At 39.0% G+C, this 22,263-nt stretch overlaps 1 protein-coding gene across 11 annotated transcripts in view; it reads right to left on the bottom strand.

Moving 5' to 3' along the window:
- The window catches only part of AGRN (agrin), a 379,838-nt gene that overhangs the window by 89,411 nt on the left and 268,164 nt on the right, over positions 1 to 22,263 (bottom strand). For all 11 annotated transcript variants that reach the window (XM_063436014.1, XM_063436017.1, XM_063436016.1 and 8 more), the window contains 3 exons: positions 19,712 to 19,918; positions 11,896 to 12,117; positions 4,668 to 4,862 (listed from right to left, as the gene is read on the bottom strand). In XM_063436014.1, the coding sequence (XP_063292084.1) occupies positions 4,668 to 4,862; positions 11,896 to 12,117; positions 19,712 to 19,918 (624 nt within the window). The remainder of the gene's footprint in view (positions 1 to 4,667; positions 4,863 to 11,895; positions 12,118 to 19,711; positions 19,919 to 22,263) is intronic.

The raw sequence follows: 22,263 nt of genomic DNA, 5'->3' as shown, positions 1-22,263 counted from the left end.
TGGTTCCATTTATTTAATATCAGCTCTGGAAATATATTTACTTATAATAAAACCTACTGGCTGTACTGAAAGGTGTCGCGATTGCAAAGAACAGAAAAAAAAAAAAACATATTTGAAGACATTTGCAAAATGTAAAATCAAATGAGTATTATTTAAGGGGTGAATTGAGAATTTCAATTAATATTCGGTTTTATTTATGAATATGTGAAATTAGAACACATTGTATACTGGGTTGTTTTTTTATTTTTATAAGTATCTATACTAACAGCCATGAGCCAGCCGGTAGCCAACAGTGGGTTTCAAGCCAGATTAATATTTCAACATTTAGTGGATTGCCAGTTCAGTTTCAATTCAACAATAAAATCTTTTGTACGTGGACCAGTTCAATAACTAAAGGCCTTAAGCGGTTGTGGAATCTCGTTATAAGAACTAATTAATTTACACTGGGCAAACCTGTAATTAATTCATTTGTTCACATATAATGTGAGTTAGAAAGGGATGGAACATCGGCAGAATCTTATGGCGAGACCAGAAATATTCCTTCATTAAACAGGTTTTTTTTTTAAAGATTGACAAAAAGGACCCAAGATGACCAGATTAAATGCGTCTGTAACAATAAATGCCACAATGGCACAACACATGTAAAGTGAGGCTTATTGGAGCCTCCATTTATTGTTGTTGGGCAACAACTGTTATGACGTTTAGCCATCAAAAGGCTAACTGAGAATTCTGTGAATTTTAATCCAACAACTGCTGTTCGGGTTTCTCCTGCTTAGTCTGCATCTAAATAGATTACTTTTATGATGCCGTAAACCATGTTCGATAAATAAGAAGTAAATAAGTACGCCAATGAGGGTCCCTCGAATATGTTAACAGTTTCACTGCCAAAGCGATGAGCTATAAAGAACAGACAGGCGTAAAATAAAGACAGTCATATCCGCCTGCTGCAGTTTTGCATGAGCAAAGAGTCTACAATATTCACTGCAAAGGTTTATCCCGCGCAAAATGCTCTCGGTATTCGGGATTTTGTATCTTAGACAAACATTAATTTTCTGAGCCCCGGATTCACCATATATTTATAAATTCACAGAAATTCACATTGCTCCAATTTCGTTAGACCAGCACAGATAAAAATAAACAGAAAATAAACAAACATACAGTCAAACGGCAAGTTAAATGGCAGCAAGTTACAGCAAACACGGATGCATAGTTAGAACGGTCTATGACTTTAAAAAAAAATTATGGCATGATAGTTTAATGTGGTTTTACTAATTGCACAACTGGTAAATGTTCTCCATAGTTCACAATGGTGTCTTGGGGGCCCACAATTAAGATTAATTGCTCTGTTAAACATAGATCAAACATTAGACAAAAACAAGTATTCATAATTCATACACTGATGTGCGTGCAAAATGTCACTCGACAAAGAGCAGAAAATTTATGGCCATAAAAGGCACGAAATGTGTTTCTTAAAGTACACCTGTCATAAATAAGGGACACTGTAAAGGACAATAGCTATTAAGTCATGGGTCTAGACCCAAACCTGGCCCCCATATTTTTTAGTGGGCTACCACTAATTGGAAGAATTAAATTTTATTTTACAGATGGCCCATGGCAGCGGCAGGATAAATTACTTACTATACACACTCCTGGCTATGCTAGTGTACTGAAAGCCACATTCACAATGGGAAAAGTATAATTAAGTCGAGTCGGTAGAATTCATTGTGACCTGTATTACAAAGTGAAAGATAATCAGCAAGTTAATGCCAGATGTAATTGGGGGTTACTGTTAAGAAAAGGTATCTTAACATTTCGTCTATACACTGTGTTGGCCAGACAGCTAGTAAATGAATAAATACAAATGTATCACTTATATAGCAACAGTATAAAGTTATAAACTAAAACATTAGCTACAAGGGGAGCATGTGTACCGGCAAGGTTCCACAATCCCTTGTTGTGTATCTTATGATGCAAAGCACGTGTTATTGTAGGGCTACATGCACCAATAGCAGGGGGTACGCCAAGCGCTACCTGTCTGTCTACTTTAGGGCCTCTCTCCCTCCCCCCCCCCCCCCCACCAGGAGGTGTCCAGCTGTGCACCTAGGCAGAGTAGGCACCTGCTTAACTGGACATCAAGTGCCTACTCTGCCCAAATACATTGTCTGGGGGGAGGCTGTAGCCAGGCGGAGAGGGAGCTGTTATCTCTGTGCTCTTCCAGCACTGCTCCCAAACATCCTGTGGTGATGCTGGGAGTCGAGTTATGATATCACTTCAACCCCAAAATCCCTAAGCAGCGCACAAGGGAGCAGAGCAAGAAGACCATAAAAATGACAGCAGTCACACTTGACCCATAGGGAAAGGATCCACTCAGTTCTCCCAAAGGTAGGGAGACTGCGTGACCTTAAATAAAAATAATTAAAAAAGTAATAATTTATGAGTGTGTGTGAGTGAATGTTTTTGTATCTGTCTGTCAATGAGTGTGTGTCTGTCAGTGAATGTATGTGTGTGTGTGTAAGTGTGTGTCAAATCACTGTGTCAAATCAGTGAGAGTGTGTCTATCAGTGAATGTGCGCGTGTGTGTGTCAGTGTGTATCAAATCAGTGAGTGTGTCTGTCAGTCAATGTGCGTGTGTCAGTGTCTTTTGTGTGTCAGTTTTCTCTGTCTGTAAATGTGTATGTCAGTGTCCTCTGCATGTAAATGTGCATGTGTGTGTTTCAGTGTCCTCGGTGTGTAACTATTATGTTTGTATTCTATTTTCATTTTGTTACACTTCAGATTATTAGTTCATACACTCCTCCATACAATTTTACCATGCTTATTTTAATATTATTATTTAGTACCTTTAATCAGGCTTGTTCTCCAATATGGGATTAACTTAAATATCAGTGTCAACAACTTTCATTTGGATTTAAATCAATAGAAATTACTTTACTGAGGCAGGGGAATTTATTTAAACCTGCAGGGGTACTTCTCCGTAAAAGGCTGAGAACACTGGTTTGGAATATTGTGAGGAATCACACATCTGCACACAGTTCAACATCTGGGGTGCAAATGACTCATACCAGTAAGTAAAAATGTAGCCTATATATGTTGGCAATCGCACTAGCTATCAATACGTGCACGTAGTTCTATAAATTACCTAAAACTGACCCTGTCACCTACACATTTCGAGATGACAAGTCCTCTTCCCTTTAATTTGTGGGGAGATTAGATTTACATAAAGTGATCAATATTCCACATTCCAACTCTATATAAAATCAGAAGTCCATATAAAAAACAAACATCTGGTCAGAATATTAGTTGGCATTGCTGCACAAAACAGGAATCACATTTAAGGTGAAAACCTCTTGCGCTTCAAAGAAACAAAGTGGATTTGTACTTAACATCACTATTGATAAGATGTGGGGCAGCAGCTGCAGGTTAAGTTCGCTGCATTTCTACGGAGGTCCTGTGTGGTCCCTAAGAGCTGAATTGAATTATTTGAGATGAACTATCTCTGGTAATTGAATAAAAATACAAGCTGAATACATTTTATCTCAGGCAATTGAATCTAGAACATCGATGCCTCTAATTCTTAAAGAGTGCACATATCTGGACAATAATTAGTTTAACCTAAAAAAATATATAAAATATGGTGTAACGCTAGCTTATTGATACTTACTCATGACCTTGGTTTCTCCCTGCTACCTTTATGGTTTTAAGAAAACTCAACCAGGACGAAATAGGTCAAAATGTTCAAAAGGAGTTGGATATAATGGGATGGAGGTAGATCTGATATAACTTGTGCTTATTCTTGAATTTGGGACAGATCTACACTTATTTTAAACAAACATTGCAACATATAATCATAATATCAAAATATTTAACAATTAGAGGTACATTTAGCTTGTTTGCACTTTCCAATATACCCTGCGTTTTTTAAATGTTATTATTCAGCAAATTAATTAAACTCGTCTGATCAACCAAGATGAAAGCCTGAGTTTCCCTTTGCCAGGAATGGACCCTGTGGACCTCAGATGATATATGCTATAGACTAGGAAGCATATTGAAAACACGTCTTAATCACATGTCCACATCCTGAACTCCTGAAGCACTGAAATTGGGTCAAAAAGAAAGGTCTGGGCATTATCTAATAATACGGGCTTTGACTGCTTACCATTCCAATTGCTTCCATACATATTGTGCTCCTACCACCTGTTAACCACCTGTGTTTGTGCCTGTATTTTGGCTGGAAATCATGACCTTCAACTCTAGTTTTACCATTTTGTTCATCCACTTTTCAGAATCGTCTGAAATAGTTTTTTTGGTTAAAGCCGAGGTGTGAAGTCCTTGTCAGCATAACTTTTGAAGTTCATGTTTGGTCAATCTATTTATTGGCTCAGAGAGAAGATTTGGAAAAGTTATGGTTATCCATAATGAACCAATGTTTCAATAGGCTTATAAATGACACCTTGGTTTTATCTGAAGAATAGATTTGCTGGTGATGACTAAGTTTCCGTAATATATTAAAGTTCTGTTTTTTGGAGGGATAACTGTTGAGGTTAAGGTCATTATAAACTATTATTTAAGACATTGGTAAAGGTAACTGTTTGTATGTTTAAGTCCCTGGAGATAACCGACTATGAATTAAACTGACATCCGTATATTAGATAGAGATTTAAACTTACTGCAATCTCCTTGGGCTGCAACTTGTAGGTTGATCTGCTGAGTGCATGCTCGGACATGTAGTTCGCACTCACTGCTGTATGTTTTTTTATCTGTGCCACATACTGGTTGGGCTGATGGGACACATTCGGTGGGGCAAACACAACGACCAGTCTCCGCTTCACATATAGCGCCAAACTGGCACTTCCCACAGAGGTCTGCAAAAAAAAACGAGTTCATACAATTAATGTGAAGAATAGTGAATAGCTTTTAAATGCAGTACTCTCTTCTAAGATGCATTTTGCATTTCACTCCTCTGTCCTCCAGAGATAGTCATGAAGCTCCATCAACCACTTTAATTAATTGACCTGCCCTTACAGTAATACATCACATGCCACTAGCTCAAAATCGTGTCCTTGGGCTTTCTGACAAGGTTAAAGTTTGCAAAAGGGACAATCGAACAGAATCAGTATTCAGAATCAGCGGGGTAATTAATTTTCTTCTAAAAATCCCTTTCTAGAAAGTGCCCAATGGGGAAGTGTCACTTTTCATGTGAATCTTTATAAGAATGGGTAAAAAGAAAATTAAAAAAAGAGTCATTTTTTTTTCATTGCATTTCTTCTCTCGCAACATTTGTGTTAAGAGCAGGGCAGTCAAATTGCAAAGTGTCTTGCAGTGGTTGTGTTCCCGCTTCAAAGCAAGCGACTTTGTGATTTGTTTGCAACTAAATCCAAGCTGTAGCCTCAAGCGAGAGTGCACAAGCTTTCAATGCCACATTTTTATTTTTTTTTTGTAATTGAAAATTCAATTCATTTATGAAAATATTCATTTATTTTTATCGCTTCATGAAGCAAATACATTTATAGTCTGAGTCTAAGAAGGATAAAAATGAAAAAGCAAGTAAAATAAAAAATTAAAGTGAGTATTCAAAATCCAGGCTAGTATTATGTTTCTGTACATAGAAAAGAATAAACCAGACACCTATTTAATGTAACTTATAGCATATTAATAAACATTGTCCACAAAGAATAGAGGGCCTCTGACTCCCAACAGTCTCAGCCAGCCAACTGGACTCCAAGGAAGCTGGCTTAACATGTGCACATTTAGCATGTGTGTCTGTGTATCTCTGTGTCAATGTATTTAACTGTGTATCTGTGTGTCTGTATGTGCATCTGTGTGTCAATGTGTGGCCCTGTGCATCTGTATGTATCGGTGTGTCTCTGCATCTGCATTTGTGTCATTGTGTGTGTCTGTTAATCTGCATGTGTGTCATTGTGTGTGTCTCTGTGTACCTGTATGTGTCTGTGAGTGTATATGTGTGATTGTGTATCTGTATGTGTGTCATTGTATGTATCTTTGTGTCTGTGTATCTGTGCCTGTGTATCTGGATGTATGTCAGCGTGTGTATATGTGTGTGCATGTATATAAGTGTGTGTGTGTGTGTGTTTGTGTGTGTGTGTGTGTGTGTAGCGGTGTATATGTAATTATACATCTTAGCAATCAATCTCAGCATTCAAACTCCAACATTACACACAAGTACACCCCTACATTCAAACATCAACACTACATACAGACACACCTCTACATTCAAAGGCAAACACTACACACAAGTAAACTACTGCTTTTAAAAGACAACAGTACATAACCAAACAACACTACACAAAAATGCATCATTAACATTCACACACTCATACTCCATACACATACTTACTTTCAAACATACAAATACTGCTCAGTGCTAAATACAACCCTGCAAAGATGGTAGATTCCCAGCAGGCAATGTATTGTGGGATTTGTATGACAGATGAAAGTAGGAGCCCTCTCTACTTTAGTTATGCTACTGAAGAGAGTCATGCCGGCTCGGACTTCGCTCAATTTAAGAAAGTCCACCTCAAATGCTAGGGTACCCTGCAATCTAATAACAAGTGGGCTTCTGGAACAAAGCATTCCCGAACATAAAGTGAGAATCTAAACCTGTTTGACTGCTAATACAACAGCAAACCCAATAAGAGGGGCGAAGTTTGAACATTGTTGAGAGGAAGCATGTGTCTTAACTAAAAATTAGATGGACTACACAAAACATTATACATGAACCATGAGGAAGACGAAATTCCCATAGCCACACCCATACTTATAGAATATTGTCAACCTGAATCTCTGCCCCAAGATGGCATAACAACAGATATAAGATGATCATAGAAAAGCTACCAGTCCTTGACCACTTGACAAGATTACCAAAGATCACTGGAAAATGCCACCACACAGTATGGTAGCGGTGGTTAATGAGGCACTGTCCACAATCGCAACCAACACCATCACAGAGACCAACAAGTTCAAATATGCCACATTAGTGGTCCTTCAGATGCTTGACTATAAGATTAGGCTGGAGTAGAAACAATGCCCATCATGGAGACTAAGACTGGAAGCCAAGAAAAGGCAACACATAAGGAGGTTAGTAAGCTAGATCATCTTCACAGAGGTGGAAAGATCAAGAATAGATTCTGCCTACCATAGTGACTGGAGACAGCTAAGCAAAAACAGCACTGGCAACCAGACTGCCACACGCATGCATACTGGAATGCTTGATGCTATACAAGGTCAATACGACAATAAGAGCTTTCATCAAGAACTCTAGGGCAAGTGAAAACAACTCCAGAAGCCAGAACAATAACACAAGTGAACATCTAATGTGGCATATACCAAAGTGATGCATTATCCCCAATGCTGTTCTGCATTGGCCTCAACCCCCTTAGCCAGTCATTCATGAAGATTGGATATAAATACAGATTCAAAAGTGGAGCTACCATCATCCACCTACTCTACATGGACGACATCAAGCTGTATGCAAGAGTGAGCAGTACATTGACTCAGTGATCCACCTAACAAGGATATACAGTAAGGACAACATAATGTCGTTCAGACTAGATAAGTGTGGGTGGTTGATAGTCAAAAGAGGGAGTATTATCAGGACAGAAGGAGTTCAAGTACCAGAAGGTCAAATAGGAGAGGATAGCAACATCAACGTAGCTCAAGAGAGTCACACAGGTCCTGAAGTCCCAGCTTAATGACAAGAACAAGATTCTAGCTTGAAAAAGACCTTTGTTGGTCGAAACGTTGCTTGGCGTTGCATTTTTTCCTAATAAATCTGCATACGGTTTCAATTTGGAGTGCCTGTGGTCCTTTCTTCTTTCAAGAACAAGATTCTAGTCATCAACATCAACATATATGCCTTATCAGGCATCAGGTACCCAGCTGGAATAAAAACCTGGCCAATAGAAGAGTTGGTCACCATGGATGTCAGAACCCTGAAACTATTCACTATGAATGGATGATCCCACCCAAAATCCAGCAACCAGAGACTGTACACAATCTGGAAGAAAGAAGGTTGGATCCTGATGAGTATCAAGGCCACAGTCCTGGATGAAACACAGAGCATCCACACGTACATCACGCAGATGGCGCCCAAAGATGAACTAAGGGAATGCCTGAGACAAACACAGAGAAAGGAGAAATTAAGGAGGTTCCATGCAAGACAGACCACACTCCATGTAGTGTATTGGTGCAGGGTATGTTGAATGTATTGCTTGTCTGTGCCTCTCCCCTTCCCCCTTTGTCCTGTCCTATTGTTTCCCCAGCAGGGTGTTGTCCCAGGGACACTGCCAGACCAGTTTAAACTAGCTGCTTTGTCCCTCCTCAATCTCCCATCAGTTCTTGCTATTGTCTGACTCCACCCTTCCTTGTACTATAGTGCTTTATGCACCATTGTATGTAAATTAGGCTGTTGAGGGTCTAACATATGTGTATAAAAGTTAGTTGTTGTTTAACCTTCACCAAGTGTCGTCTGGTGTTTGGTCCAGGGTGGAAAAGGCCCTCAGTGATCCCAGTCAAGCCTCGGCGACTGAGTTTGAAGTGCTCCAGGGTTCTTGATAGCTACAAGGAAGCAGACTTGGCCGAGGTACTCGGTTGGAGTACTGGAGCTCCATCAAACTACCAGTGGTTGGAAAATGCAACACTAAAATACAGCACTGAGGCACTGAGGCACTGACAGCACTAAGCAGCTCAGGAACATGCACTCAGCATCAGATTAATAGGAGCAGTATCTACCACACCAAACAAGACCCAAAGTGCATACTGTGCAAAGAGGCCCCTGAGAAAATCCAGCACTTGGTAGCTGGGTGCAAGATATTAGCAGGGACAGCATACACTGACAGACACAACCACTGTGCTGGGATTGTGTAACAAAAAATATGCACATAATATGGGCTGGACCTGCCTAAGTCCAGATGGAAGATACCACAGACTGTTAGGGCTAAGAACCTGTGGGACTTTCAGATCCAGGCAGGCAAGCAGGCAGACAAGCAAGTAGTGGCCAACCAACCTGAGATCATGGTGGTAGACAAGGAATGGAAGATTGGTGGTGGATGTGGTAATACCCAGTGACTATAACATCAGAAAGAAGGAACATCTGAAGGTGGAAAAAAAACAAGGACTGAAAGAGGAGTTAGAAAGGATGTGGAACGTGAAAGCAGTAGTAGTCCCAGTTGTAAAAGGAAAACTCGGGCCGTGGCCCCCAAGTTGGGTGAGTGCCTTCAGCAGATTCCAGGTGGGACATCTGAAATTGCTGTCCGGAAGAGTGCATCTCTATCTATCTATCTATCTATCTATCTACTTACAGTTCTTGTAGGTAAGTGTAGCCATGTTAGATTTTAAAACATGCCTTGTTAATGTTTCAGACCCAGCTGGGACTTTTTTAAGATAACGTGGTTATTATATATATATGGAAGAATTCTAAAGCCACAGGTGCTCCTATCTTACTTTCCAAAAAATGGTTAAAGTCACTGGGCAATTGACAGGTGGTAGATATAGCTCCGGTCTCATGTGACTGAACATGTTTAATTTCATTGGTTTTAAAATATTAGCTTTGAGATTTAGAATGATTGGTATGTTGGTATATATTTGTGTTAATATAAAATACAGGTAATGTTTTAGATATAAAATCAAACCATAAAGTGCAATGTCCAATTCCTGGAACTGATAAACCATATCAATGTTTTAGGTCTGACACTGAAAAAAGCTTCCAAACATGTCCCCAAAAAACAGACAAACAATTAAATGTGTTTGGGTTTTAATTCTAGTTGTGATACAGATTACAAAACCAGTCTACACACACGGGGGTCTATTCACTAAATACAAAATTGTTATATGAACATTTATCCTGCATAAGTATATTACATGTATCCAGTCATATATTATATGAAGCAAATTCCTTATTATCTCTATAAATAGATACATGCATGTTGATGTAACGCACTCAGCTTGCTTCAAACACACATAAATCTCTTAATGATAAACCCTGATCCTTATGTACACACAGGAATCTAAACAGATGCACAAAACACTTCCTACACACTGACAAATTAAACCTCTTTGCACACACAAAATAGCCGATATTCACAGTGCAGATTGCCTGTGATAATCTTGCTCACACACAATGTAGTACAAACTGGTATAAGGAAAAGATCATATAGATTAAAAATGATGGCTGGGTAATGAGCAGAGACAGACAATACAAACAAAATAAATTGCATCTCAGGAGGCGCAGTAGCACACAAACACACACGGATACACTGTGTGTGTGTATAAGCAACACAGACAGATAGACACACTGATAACATTAGCTAGGGAGAAAGGGACTGTCCAGTGTGGACACGGCTAGAAAAGACAGCTAATCATGGACCATCTTACTTGACCTCTCGGTCTCTGATGCTCAGCACTTTTATTACTCAGAAATCACACTCGGAGACCTCATCATTTTAGCACGACCCACAATTCCATCTTGCAATAAAACAATACTACACGGGAAGTAAAACTATTAACCCTTTCACTCTGCATAACCATATGAGAGCAGCATTGTAGTGTACAATTCATGTGGAGAGCCGCAGATGGTCAAGATTTTAAAGAGAACATACTGATTAATGCTTCTGACAATGGAACCCTAGGTTTAATATTGCCACTGTATCCAAATGTCCAAAGGAGGTCATGTTGATTAGGGGGGGGGAGAGGTAGGTCTAAAGGTGTAGTTGTGGAACATGGTATTACCATGGATATGACATTACATGGCTCGGCCAGACATTTGTATGCAGTGTGAGGTCTGGGCTCTTAGATATGAGGGTCAATAGAATAGGGAAAAGGGTCCTAAAGATGAGCACAACAGGGAACACTTGATAGGACATCAGAATGGGAATTTGCAAATGTAGATCTCCAACTCTTCTCAAACTTCCCTTTGCAGCCATCCCAGAAATGCTGTCTACAACAGTGGTTCTCAAATCAGATACGCAAGGTCCCCTAAAAGTCAAGGATTTAGGCATTTCTCATTCCTGCTGAACTACTAATGGACCATTGATTTTCCTCAAGGACTTGGGAACAATTGGTGTTTTTAGGCAGCGGAAGGCTAAAAGGGGCTACAGTTACAAAAAAAGACTAAATATTGCACTTCTGAAGCAAGCATTGGATTTAAAGAAATACAAACCAAGGAATTCAACAGTTAGAGAATGCTATTGCCGTGATAATTACATGTATTTCAGTCTCTTCCTACTTCTGATGGTAGCAGCCGCTGTTCTCCAGGCCTTCATTGAAGCATATTTTTTGTTTGTTTGTTTGTTTGTTTTAGCACAATTATATATGTCTCTCAGTTCTGCCCATATATTATGTTATTTCTTTTTATTCTTTACATGTACCTTTTTCAAGTTATTGCTGGGTGCTGCTATATTTTGAGGGATTTTCTTTCTGTGTCAATTAGTTGTAAAATCCCCATGACCATAATGTTAATTAGGTTCCCCTGATTAAACCCTTTTTGTTTGTACAGGGACCTTTTTGCATGTAAAACGACCGCTGGCTGATCTCAGCCATCAATCAAGCTACACATAGCGAAGGCTAATGAATGGGATGCACAAATCCAATTGCCAAATTTACATTCTTATACAGCAACCAGGAAGACATGCACATTAGAAAAAATAGTTCACAGAATTTCATGATAATAACACAATAGAGGAAACAACAAAAAATAAAAATAAAAATTAATAAATAAAAAAATAAAACATATATATAAAAATGGTATGCTGTAATAATGGTGTAAGACTGTTATTTTTTTAGAAGGGAATGTTAGCAAGTGAAACAATGTATTATTCTGAGTGCTTGTAGCCACTGTGTTCCTATGTGCAGTAACATATGCTCTGTCTCATCGCTCCTTACCACAGGGTCCCTTGTGGCTAATTGTGATCTTCTTCTTTAGAGCACAGGATGTAGCTTCCAGCTCACATGGGTTTCCATAAGTACGCTTGTCACTCCCACAAACAGGGTCGTACACACCCTGGCATGCCTGCTGGCACTCACAAACCGCCTGCTGGTTCTTCACGACACACACTGCTCCAAATCCACAGTCCACTCTCAAGCAAGGACTGGGAGCATGAAGATCTGCAATAGAGAAGGGAGAAGAGAGCCATTTTAGATCTGTTATAGAAACTTGTTCCATGGGGGGAAAATAGTGAGCAGTGCTCCAGAGCAGCAAGCAGGGCAAGCGGGAAAAGAGTACTGCATGCTATTCACTCGCTGCCTTCTGGTGGAGGGAGGGAAGGAAACATTAAGCTTTTTGTGCAAGTGAACCTCCCACCAGAGCTGCTTTTAGAGGGCAACTGACTTCCACCTAAATTTGGATTGAAAGCACCAAAAATCTAGAACGTATGGTCACACACAAACGATAACTCGGGCAAAAGAATCCCGTTAGTCATGTTGCCTCAAAGTTCCAAAAGTTTTAAAAAGCAGTTCTGGTTCTCCAGCAGAGTATGCAAGCTATAGGGCAAACAGAATGTTCATAATCTTGGATTCTACAAAATGGCACCAAACACAAAATGGCTACTGCCATAATCCATATCCCAGCTGTGGCAGAGCTGAAGCCACTTTGCTGTTCCATTATGAAGTGATACAAGTGTAACAAGTTAGCATACAATTAGGAGTGCTACATTTAGACTGCACAGTAGAGTTCCTTCTCCTCGCTATATGACAGTTTGTGAGGTAGAGTAATTGGAACCCTTTCCCTAATGGCTTGACCTATTTTTATAACCCTTTCACTGAGATAGGCGGGCCTGAAGCGCCACAATTTATAGCTGCGTCTTACACTTACACTGGAAACGAGTTAAACGGAAAATAAAGACTGTTTTATTTATTATTTTTAAAAGGTACAAAAAATAACATCTGTCATTGTTTCATTTCTTCACTTTTTTTTTTTTTTGCAAACATTCTTATTTCCGTCACATTTATAACAGTAGCCTGAAATTAAAGCTATGGTGAGTTTTTATCCATGGAGATCCCGGTTTCCATGGAAATATTAGTGGTTTAAGGCCTTTGCTTCTAAATGTAAATTTGAAATGCTTAGAAATTGAAATATGGTAGATCAAAAAGCTGCACAATGCAACATTTTGAGTATTCATATGCTTACCTCATAAAATGCTATTTTCCTGCATTTTGGATAACTATTTGAACAGTGTTGCTGTTCTTTTCTTTAAAAAAACAATGTTTTGCTGTTTTTTTATGTGTGTTTGCGCTCCATTTTCCCCCTCTTTTTTTTTTTTTTTTAAATCTCCAGTAATATGATAATTTGAGTGTCTGCTACTTTTTAAGGGTTTAAGAATTCTTTTTATATTTTCAGGATGTTCGTGAATACATTACATTATACGATCAAATGCAAATATATATGCAAATAAATGTTTGTGTACTGAATATGCACATGATCTGTATGTGGATACCTTCTGTCCGTGAAGTATTTGTTAATTCGGATCTGTCACATTTGTGATGAGAGTATTTTTATTCCAGCGAATAAACACAGTTATTATGTATGCTTTTACATAGGGTTTTGTATTTATTAAAGGGGCAGTCTAAGCACAATAACTACTACATGCCATTCTAGTGAATATGGTACTATTAGGTTCAAGGTGCAGTCCCTGGTTCTGGGTCATATTGTTTTAGAGCAGGATGACAGAAACTGAGGTTACTGGAGCCATCCAAGGCCCAGCCCTTTCCTCGACTGTTGCTAATTTGGAAATTCAACTGACAACAACCTAACATTTCTGTCCAAACAGAAACACAAATGATATTGCAAAAGTCTGCATTAATGGTAGCTGAGCCAGGGGCCAGTCCACAGTTACCTCTGGGAGTTCTCAGTTTTGGTATAACCACTCAAATCAGTTTGACCCAGAACCCTGAAACTGCACCCACAGCCTCACCATCCATGGCATTAAGTGGTTATGGTGCTTACCGGGTTGCCCCTTTAAAGTAATCTCCCTCTGACCTCACAACTGCCTTCTATTTAGGGAGGGAAGGAACCTTAGAGCAAAAAGAGCTATTTTCCTGATGTGGTTAGTAGTAACAAATTTTTTTTTTTTTACAAAATGTTGTAAAAGTAACCCTTAGCATTTCATTAACTAAACAGTGAATTGTGTGTTTGAAAACCGGATTACAAAATTTAGGAAACAATACTTGATTTGGAAAAATCCTAAAATGCTATAGTCATAGCTCAGATTTTGTTTGCCTGATTTTTCAATTAAGTTTTCACTTCACCACAATTAACTGTTTAGTGAATGAAGACTCTTAAAGGCTAATGGATGTCAAGTTAACTTTATTCAGAATGCCCTTAGTCCTGGTGGCTGAAGGAGTAAAGGGACATAAAATACCTTTTCTGTTAATGCTAATTGTAGAAGCAAGAATCAATGAAGACATCTTCAAGTAAAACCGAATCTCTTTACCCTATTGTTAGTGATTTACCATGTGGCTAAAAGCTATACAAGTTTTGGCATCATAGAGAGAAACTATGGAACTACAAAATGTGTATGCCCTCTCTTAAACTTCTTATGGCAGAGCCTGTACAACAATGGGGACATGCACAGTTATAAGAAAGTAACTTCATTCCTAAAAACGATGAATGAATCTACTTACAGGTTTAACAGAAGGCATGTTATGAATGGAACTAAACTTGTAATGCTATATCCCTCCTCTCTCCCAATAAACAGGGTTCTGCATGTGCTCTCCAGAAAGTCAGAACACATTCAGCTATACAATGTAACAGCGCCACACTACCTATCAGGGGGTTGTGATGGTCCTGGGGGGGATCAAACCTTCACCAGTCCCATAATCTCTATTTTTATATGTGGTGACTGCATTCAAAAGCAGATACCTAATGTAAAATTATAAAGAATTTTAAAAATATAATTTTTTTTTAAATCCTAATATTCTCCAGCCCCCTCCACCAACAGAGATCCATGGCTAAAGAACCACACATCTTGGGCTTCAACCTCCTCCCCCCCCCCCCCCCCCCTCACCCGCCAAGCCCTCTCTAGCTAGACCTGGTTGGAGTGTCTATTTCTATCTATCGTTCTTTTCCTTTTTTCTGATAGCGCAATTAAAAGAGCTTTTAATTGGAGTTTCTTTTTCTACTAGTAACTGCGTGCATTTCTCATCTTTGTTAATTATATACTCTGTTCAGTATGTATTTTATATATCTGATATTGATGTTTCTTGCATGTTCATTTTTTCCTATACTCTGATGCACAATCCAATTCTCCTCACCCCTCCCCTTTACCTACGTTCAAAAATACACTCTTCTTCATATCTTTTAAAGAGCATTTACACCCCCCCCCCCAATCTCTCACTTCCCTCCCTCTCTCCCCAGGGCCATCTCTGAATTCAAGTCCTTTCTCTCCTCGCTACAGCTTCTCCACTATATTACAAACACGCATCCTCTTAAATATCTTCACTATGAACATGTACCTTATTGCATATTGGATAGAATAAAAAAAAAAAAAAAAAAATAAACAGGCATAGAAGCTTCCAATTACCATTATAGATAACACACTATCAAGATTTTTTTATTCATGGTTAGTAATATAATTCAGGCGTCGTGGCATTGACGGTTTGTCATATAATTCAGGCGTAGTGGCACTTTGTTTAAGTGGCACGAGTGGTTTGGCTCTTTGAATAATGTCCTGAGATTATTTACTATTTTGCGTAAGCTGTCTAGCTGTAGAAGGGCACTGCATATTTTCACTGACACTTTGTGAACCCTGTGATTGCTCCGTCAGCCTCTGATTGCTGTATCATTTCAAACCAACTGAGGAGACGATGACACTTATGGCTTATATGTTATTAAGGTGGCAGATATGTTAACCCTCAGCGCGCAACAGGGATGTGCAAAAAACATGCGCAGTCCACTTGCCTTGCACTCTAAAGGTTAATACATTAGGCTGGAGAGATACTCGTGTTTGCACATGTCGGTTCGGCTTACCAATTCCTTTCCATATCATTCCAGTGGCTTTTAAAACGTGTATAAGATTAATTCAAAGCTGCGTGAGTGGCATCCGTTAACAATCAATCTGCTGTATCTGTTCTAGAGAACAGAAATTTGAAACGAGTAAGATCCGTACTTTGGGATCTCTGGCTATAATCCTCACTGACTGGCTAAAGATAATTAGGGTATATTCTAACTATAACTGGCTGTGGGCTCATAAACGCTGCATATAAAATCTCCACTAAGAAAAATAACCATAACTAATTAAGATTAGGAGTGTGATTTACGAAACTGCAATTTGAAATCTTTTTTTTTAATGCTTCAATTTTCTACAAATTAGTGAATAAATCCCTAAGAAATGCGTATCTGGTTAAATTAAGGGGAAATCGAACACCGCGGCTCAAAGGAAAACACATTTGGTGATTCCTTAGCGGATGTCAAAGGCCATGTCTCGTTGGCAACTGTTATAAGGGATTAGCACTGCTAACATATGGTGTGAGAGTGACAGTTACGGACAGCAGAAGCAGCAGTAGAGCCACACTCGGATTTTACCGAGAAGCTGGACTGAGAAATATTTTTCAGGCATGTTTAGCTCTGCAGACGGAGCTGAAAGTCAATATTTCCTTCTTACATATTCTCTCCAGCTGCTCTCCAGGAACATAATAAAGCAATATTCTGCAGTTCCCTATTGGAAAAATAAAATACTAATAGCAATTAGAGGAATCCGAGTCTGGCTTTAACTGCAGCGGGTCATAGAAAAAGACGTGTTACCACCTGTTATGAATGGGATCGTATTAGAGGTGCTTTGTTCTGTAAGTGTCCGGAATTAGATTAAATCCATATAGAACACAGTCACAGAAGATAAAAGGGACAAGTTTGTCTTGCATAATCATCTGTATCTTCTCTACAAAAAGGACATGTTGCACTTTGCTGTGCCCTTGCTGTGCCCTTCTCTACAAAAAGGACATTGCTGTGCCCTTGCTGTGCCCTTCTCTACAAAAAAGGACATTTTGCATTTTGCTGTGCCCTTGACTTGCATCTTCGATGCTACAATGACGCCTCTTACTGTAGTCACCTCGGGAACATTTAGCTCCATTTAATCAAAAGTAGGGAGGGGATAAAATTAAACAGCAGTTACGAAAAACTGAAAAAACCCAGGCAAGGTTTACATCGAACAGCACTGTTAACTGTGTTTTTCTTCGCCTTTATGCTACTTTTTATAAGAACAAGCACATAATGATAGCTGACAAAACACATTCAAAATAATGTCATATAAAGTGCTTTAAATTTAAAATGGCACACAGAGAGGCTGAAATATGTATATAAAGATTATAGGGCCTCCGTGTTCTGAATTATGCTGCTTCAGAGAGCCATGCATTGTAACAAAAGTAGGTTATGGAAATGTCTGATAGGCACAGAAACAAAACTATATTCTGATTGGCTTTCTAGCTTTGCTCCGAGACTACTGAGACTTGGAACATGTGAATTCTCATAGAACTTTGACAAGATCTTATTCACATCAGTGGAGAATCAGTCCTAAAGCTTACGAAATCCTGTTTAGAAAATATACCTCACTTGTATTTAGGAACTAGAAGAGGTTCAAAGCACCTCTTTTCTGTGGTTCTGTGTTTTGAGAGAGCCTGCTAAGGTATTTCCCTGAGATGGACCATGTCTGCCTTTTAATTCTTATTTTGAGACGTACCTCAGGCCAACTTGGCTAGTAGCGAATCGACTACTATGTGTTTTCAGCCAATTAGAATACAGCAGAATTCAAATCAATGCCATTGACAAGAAAATTCTCAGACGAAAATAAACTAATGGCGGCCCCCTGTCTGCTATAGAATTCAGACATCCTGGAGCAATAAAAGTATTGAGAAGCTCAATATTCTTTACCTAGATTGTCAAACTTCTTTCAAAGAATTTTTTTGTTATATACAGTAAACTTAAAGACAAGCATTATCATCTCTTCAGTAAGCATCTTTGTTGTTTACTGGTTCAGGACTTGCGGTAAACAACAATGTATTATTTTTGGATATCATTTAAAAAAGGTGTGAAGGGGAAGCAAACAAATCAAGAAAACACATATTTAGGTATCTTCAGTCATACAAATGGCATTCCACTTATTTAGATTTGAAGAGACAACATTGTTATTTGTATGTATTTCATGAAGTTATTAAAATGAGTAATGTAATTTCTTTCCAATGGCTGTGAATTCTAAAAAATAAAACAGGGTGTCCAACTGCAGCTTGCGTCAGCAGCCAACTCACGTAAATCTTAGCCAGCCTTGGACTGTCCGATAATTATGGGAGTTGTGAGATTGACAGCAAGGGTCTGTAGTTGGATACCCCAGGTTTAAATGAATGAAAACCGATCGACCTGTTTAGGCATAAAGAGCTACGGATGCAAACATAAACACATTTTCGACATGGCTATGAAGCGCTGCTTGCATCTCAGCCCCCTTAGTGGAATCTAGTTCAGCAAGCCAGTGTGGCATGGGCCACGTATTTTAGGGAAAGGCTTAAGAGGGGATTTTAGCTTCCCGATACATAAACAGGCAACGAGCACAGGAAGACTCTCAGCACAAACAAGTGGATTAACAAACAAGCAAAGAGATTGTGGGAGCCCAAGCTGCACCAGCTAAGACACAGAGTCCAAAAAGCCTCGAAGCAAGCTTAGAAAAAGCACAGGATTTCCATCCAAACACTAATTAATAAGAGCAAGCTGTGAATGGGTAGGAGGTGGAAGAGAGAAGTGAGGGTCCGGAGGGAGGACCGTGGATTGGAGAGCAGACCTTTAGACTGAAGACCTCATAGACAGGGATGAGAAAGCAATCAATGGGGGGGTCATCCATCCTTACTCCACAGAGTCAGGGCTGAAAAGAAAGACACAAAATAGAGGGAGGGGGAAAAGCAAACAGGAAAAGAATATTGTCTATAGTATAGCAGTGTATCAGCCTGTAGTAGGGTATTCCAAAGAGCCCACTCCCCTGCAAAATTCGAGAGAATACCCGAACATTTCCATGGGCCCGTGAGCTGCAGAAACTTGAAGACCAGCTCTGGAGAATAATAGGAGCCAGAAGTCTAAATGTAAAAAAGGGGACACGTGGGGACGTGGGAAATAGCTGAAAGAGCAATAGGAAAGAAAATACAGGGACGAGGCCTGTGCAGCGACAGTCAGAGCATTTTAAAGAGGACTGACAATCTTGTCCAAACCTTAATCGGGTCGGCAGCAGAAAATTACACACTGTACACCTTCTCTAGGAGGAGAGACAGAGACAGAGACAAGAAAGCAATACATTAGGAGGAAAGGGAGACGAAACACAGATCAGAATGTTTTCTTATCAATTGTATGGCAATGGAACCTCGGGAAGAGTTGAATTTTGAATGTCGTTGTAAAAGCTCACACAGTATGAATTAAATGGTAATGAGGTTATGTATGGGCAAGCAATGTAAAGGATGATAGTTCATAATTACCATTCCTTCTTTCTAAAGTCAATTTTCCCACCCTCATTCCCTCCCTTAATGACATCTCTCCCGAACCCCTGATTTTGTCTTTCAGACAATAAAACCAGAAGATGCACAAAGATGATTTAACAAAATGCACAAAAACTTACAAACGATGACTCCTTACCTTTAAAACAAAGTTTTTTTGTTACCAGATAGAGAAAAGATATATATTTTTTTTATGTGAAAAAGAGAGGGCCTGGGATTAGCAAAGGATTCTAGTACTCACCGCATGGTCCGTTGTGTTTCACTGGGATGGCTGTTTTCTGTAGGCATTCGGCCCTTTGTCTTTCACACTCGTTGGCATACGTTCGGCTGTCCCGGCCACATAGAGGCTTGTAAGTACCGTCACAAGTAATGCGGTCGCAGGTGCAGCGGGTTACACCACGCCGGTTAAGGCACACACCATTGTTCTTACATTCGTCTTTGCATTTGTCTATGAGTGAAATACAAACACATCAGACATATAAGTGTAACAGTTTTGCATCCAACATTTTTAGCAAAAGCAGAATGAATTTTTGTATGCATGTGCACATAGATAAGATGAATGGACAGCCTGACAGAGAGAGAGAGACAGACAGAGAGAGAAAAAGCACAATAAAATAACCGAGTCACCTAGTACAGTGTATGGATTTAACAGAAATAGAAGGAGATTAACAAATGTTGCATATGATGTTTGGAGTGAGGTTAGTTCAAATGGAATGGCTCTACGCATCAAAACAGACCGAATCTATGCACCTAAAAGCTGTGCACATTATTCTAATAAATGCTATACGCTCACAATGGTAAGTCATTGAAATAAGGGTAAAATATAAATCCATTAAAACGGGGGTGGCTAATTATGGTTCTGCATGCGTAAGTGAATTGCATTTCCTGATTAGCCAATTTCTGTAGTATGAAAATTACCTATTGTTGCTATCGATTGTCATAGTCTATAAACAGGTGCTTGAATTGCCTTTTGTCTAGTCTATATTCTATGTCTATACATGTCACTAATTACACATATGAAGCATCTTCCTACTATATATCGATATATTTAATCGTGAAGAATGTAGCCAATGATTATTAACCCTTGTGATGCTGCGTTATACTGTCAGGCAGACAGAGCGCAGGTAAAGAGACAGAGTATTTCGATGTAGTTTGCCCGCTAACCATTTTTGTGACATTTTCAGTCTGAAAGCCATTTTTGTGTATCTAGGATAGGTTTTCATGTGATCTTGACAGATTGTTATATTTAAATTGTGCTGTTCTCCCATTTGTACTGTACAATATCCTCGGTCGTTTCAGTAACACTTTGTTATTGCATCCTTGTTCGGGCTAATTCCTGAATTGATAATATCGCCGCCATATGAATATTGGAAATAATGACTAATTACTGGTAAGAACACTGTCAATTCCATGACTGATATTGTGTGGAGATTCAGCTCAACTGGGAGCAATAGACCAGCAGGGGAGACTAAAAACATTGTCTGTAAAGGTAATGAAATCAGGCTGGGGCCTGCTAGAGGCAGAATAATATGTGACTAAAACCTCATTTCCCCTTAATAACATTCATCTATATATAAAATGATATCATATATAGAGAGAAGGGGATGGGAGAGAGAGAGTGTGTTTATGTGTGTGATCCATCTATGTCAGTGGTTTCCAAGCCAGTCCTCAAGTACCCCCTACCAGTACAGAATTTAGGGATTTCCCTGTTGTGTCTAAAGTGTTTTTTTTTTCTTTTTCTAAAAACACCTTAGGCACAACAGGGGAATCCCTAAATCCTGGACTGTTAGGCGGTACTTGAGGACTGTGTTGGGAACCGCTGATCTAGGGAATTGGGATATTTGAAGACATGAGTTGTTTATTGATGTATATGCACCTCAAGATATAATTGCTTTCCCCTAACACATGGCTCATTGTTATGTAACATGTATATTACATAATATTTCTATTGACAAGTTAGTGTGTTATCGTTGATTTCGTTTTTGGACCGAAGCATGTCATGTCTGCTGTGACATAAGTGTGAGAGGGTGGAATGACAATTTGGGTAGCTGCCTTCTGGGGGCTTGACTCCCACAAATCTTGGACAGACTGGGACACGTACAGCCCTGAGATTAGGTGGCTCGTACATTGGCAGTCATACAATGCTTTGCAAGGAATAATGCACGAATGATGTCACCCATCAGACAGCAAAGAAAACATGAACTCAAAATAATCTAAAACAAAAATCAAAACCCCAATGTACATGAATATATAATATGTGAATGTTTAATATATAAGCCTTGTTGGATGGTACGGTAGACAGAGACAAATTAGATGGTGACATTTGTTTGCTTACACAGAGCTAGACAGAGCTTAAATATGATATACGTTGTAACTTAAGTAAACTGACACATAGTAGATAATGTAAAATATCAAAGCACTATGCTGCCCCCAAGGATTTTAAATTATATTGTTTACCAAGATTCTGTAAAAAAAACCAAAAAAAAAAAACTATTGATGAGTTTATAACACAGATCGGAAAAATAAAATTTCAGAAACAATGAAATCAAGTAATACAGTGCAACCCATGTGAATTTGTTGCAGCATTTTAAGATGTAGCAATATTAAAGTGGGTTAAGTTCAGATGTTCAGTAGTATCTCTATATATTTCAATAAATTGTTAACTAAAGCACAACAAGTCAACAAAATAGAGATGCATTAAACCTCGTTGGCTGAGATCATCAGAATTGAGCCAATCCAATGCTTTCCTATGGGAAATTCTGATAATCTCAGCCAAGAAGATAGATCGGGGGC

The sequence above is a fragment of the Pelobates fuscus genome, chromosome 11, assembly GCF_036172605.1.
Source record: "Pelobates fuscus isolate aPelFus1 chromosome 11, aPelFus1.pri, whole genome shotgun sequence".
NCBI lineage: Eukaryota > Metazoa > Chordata > Amphibia > Anura > Pelobatidae > Pelobates > Pelobates fuscus.
Note: the sequence above shows the minus strand (reverse complement) of the source record. Positions and strands in the feature narration are given on the sequence as shown.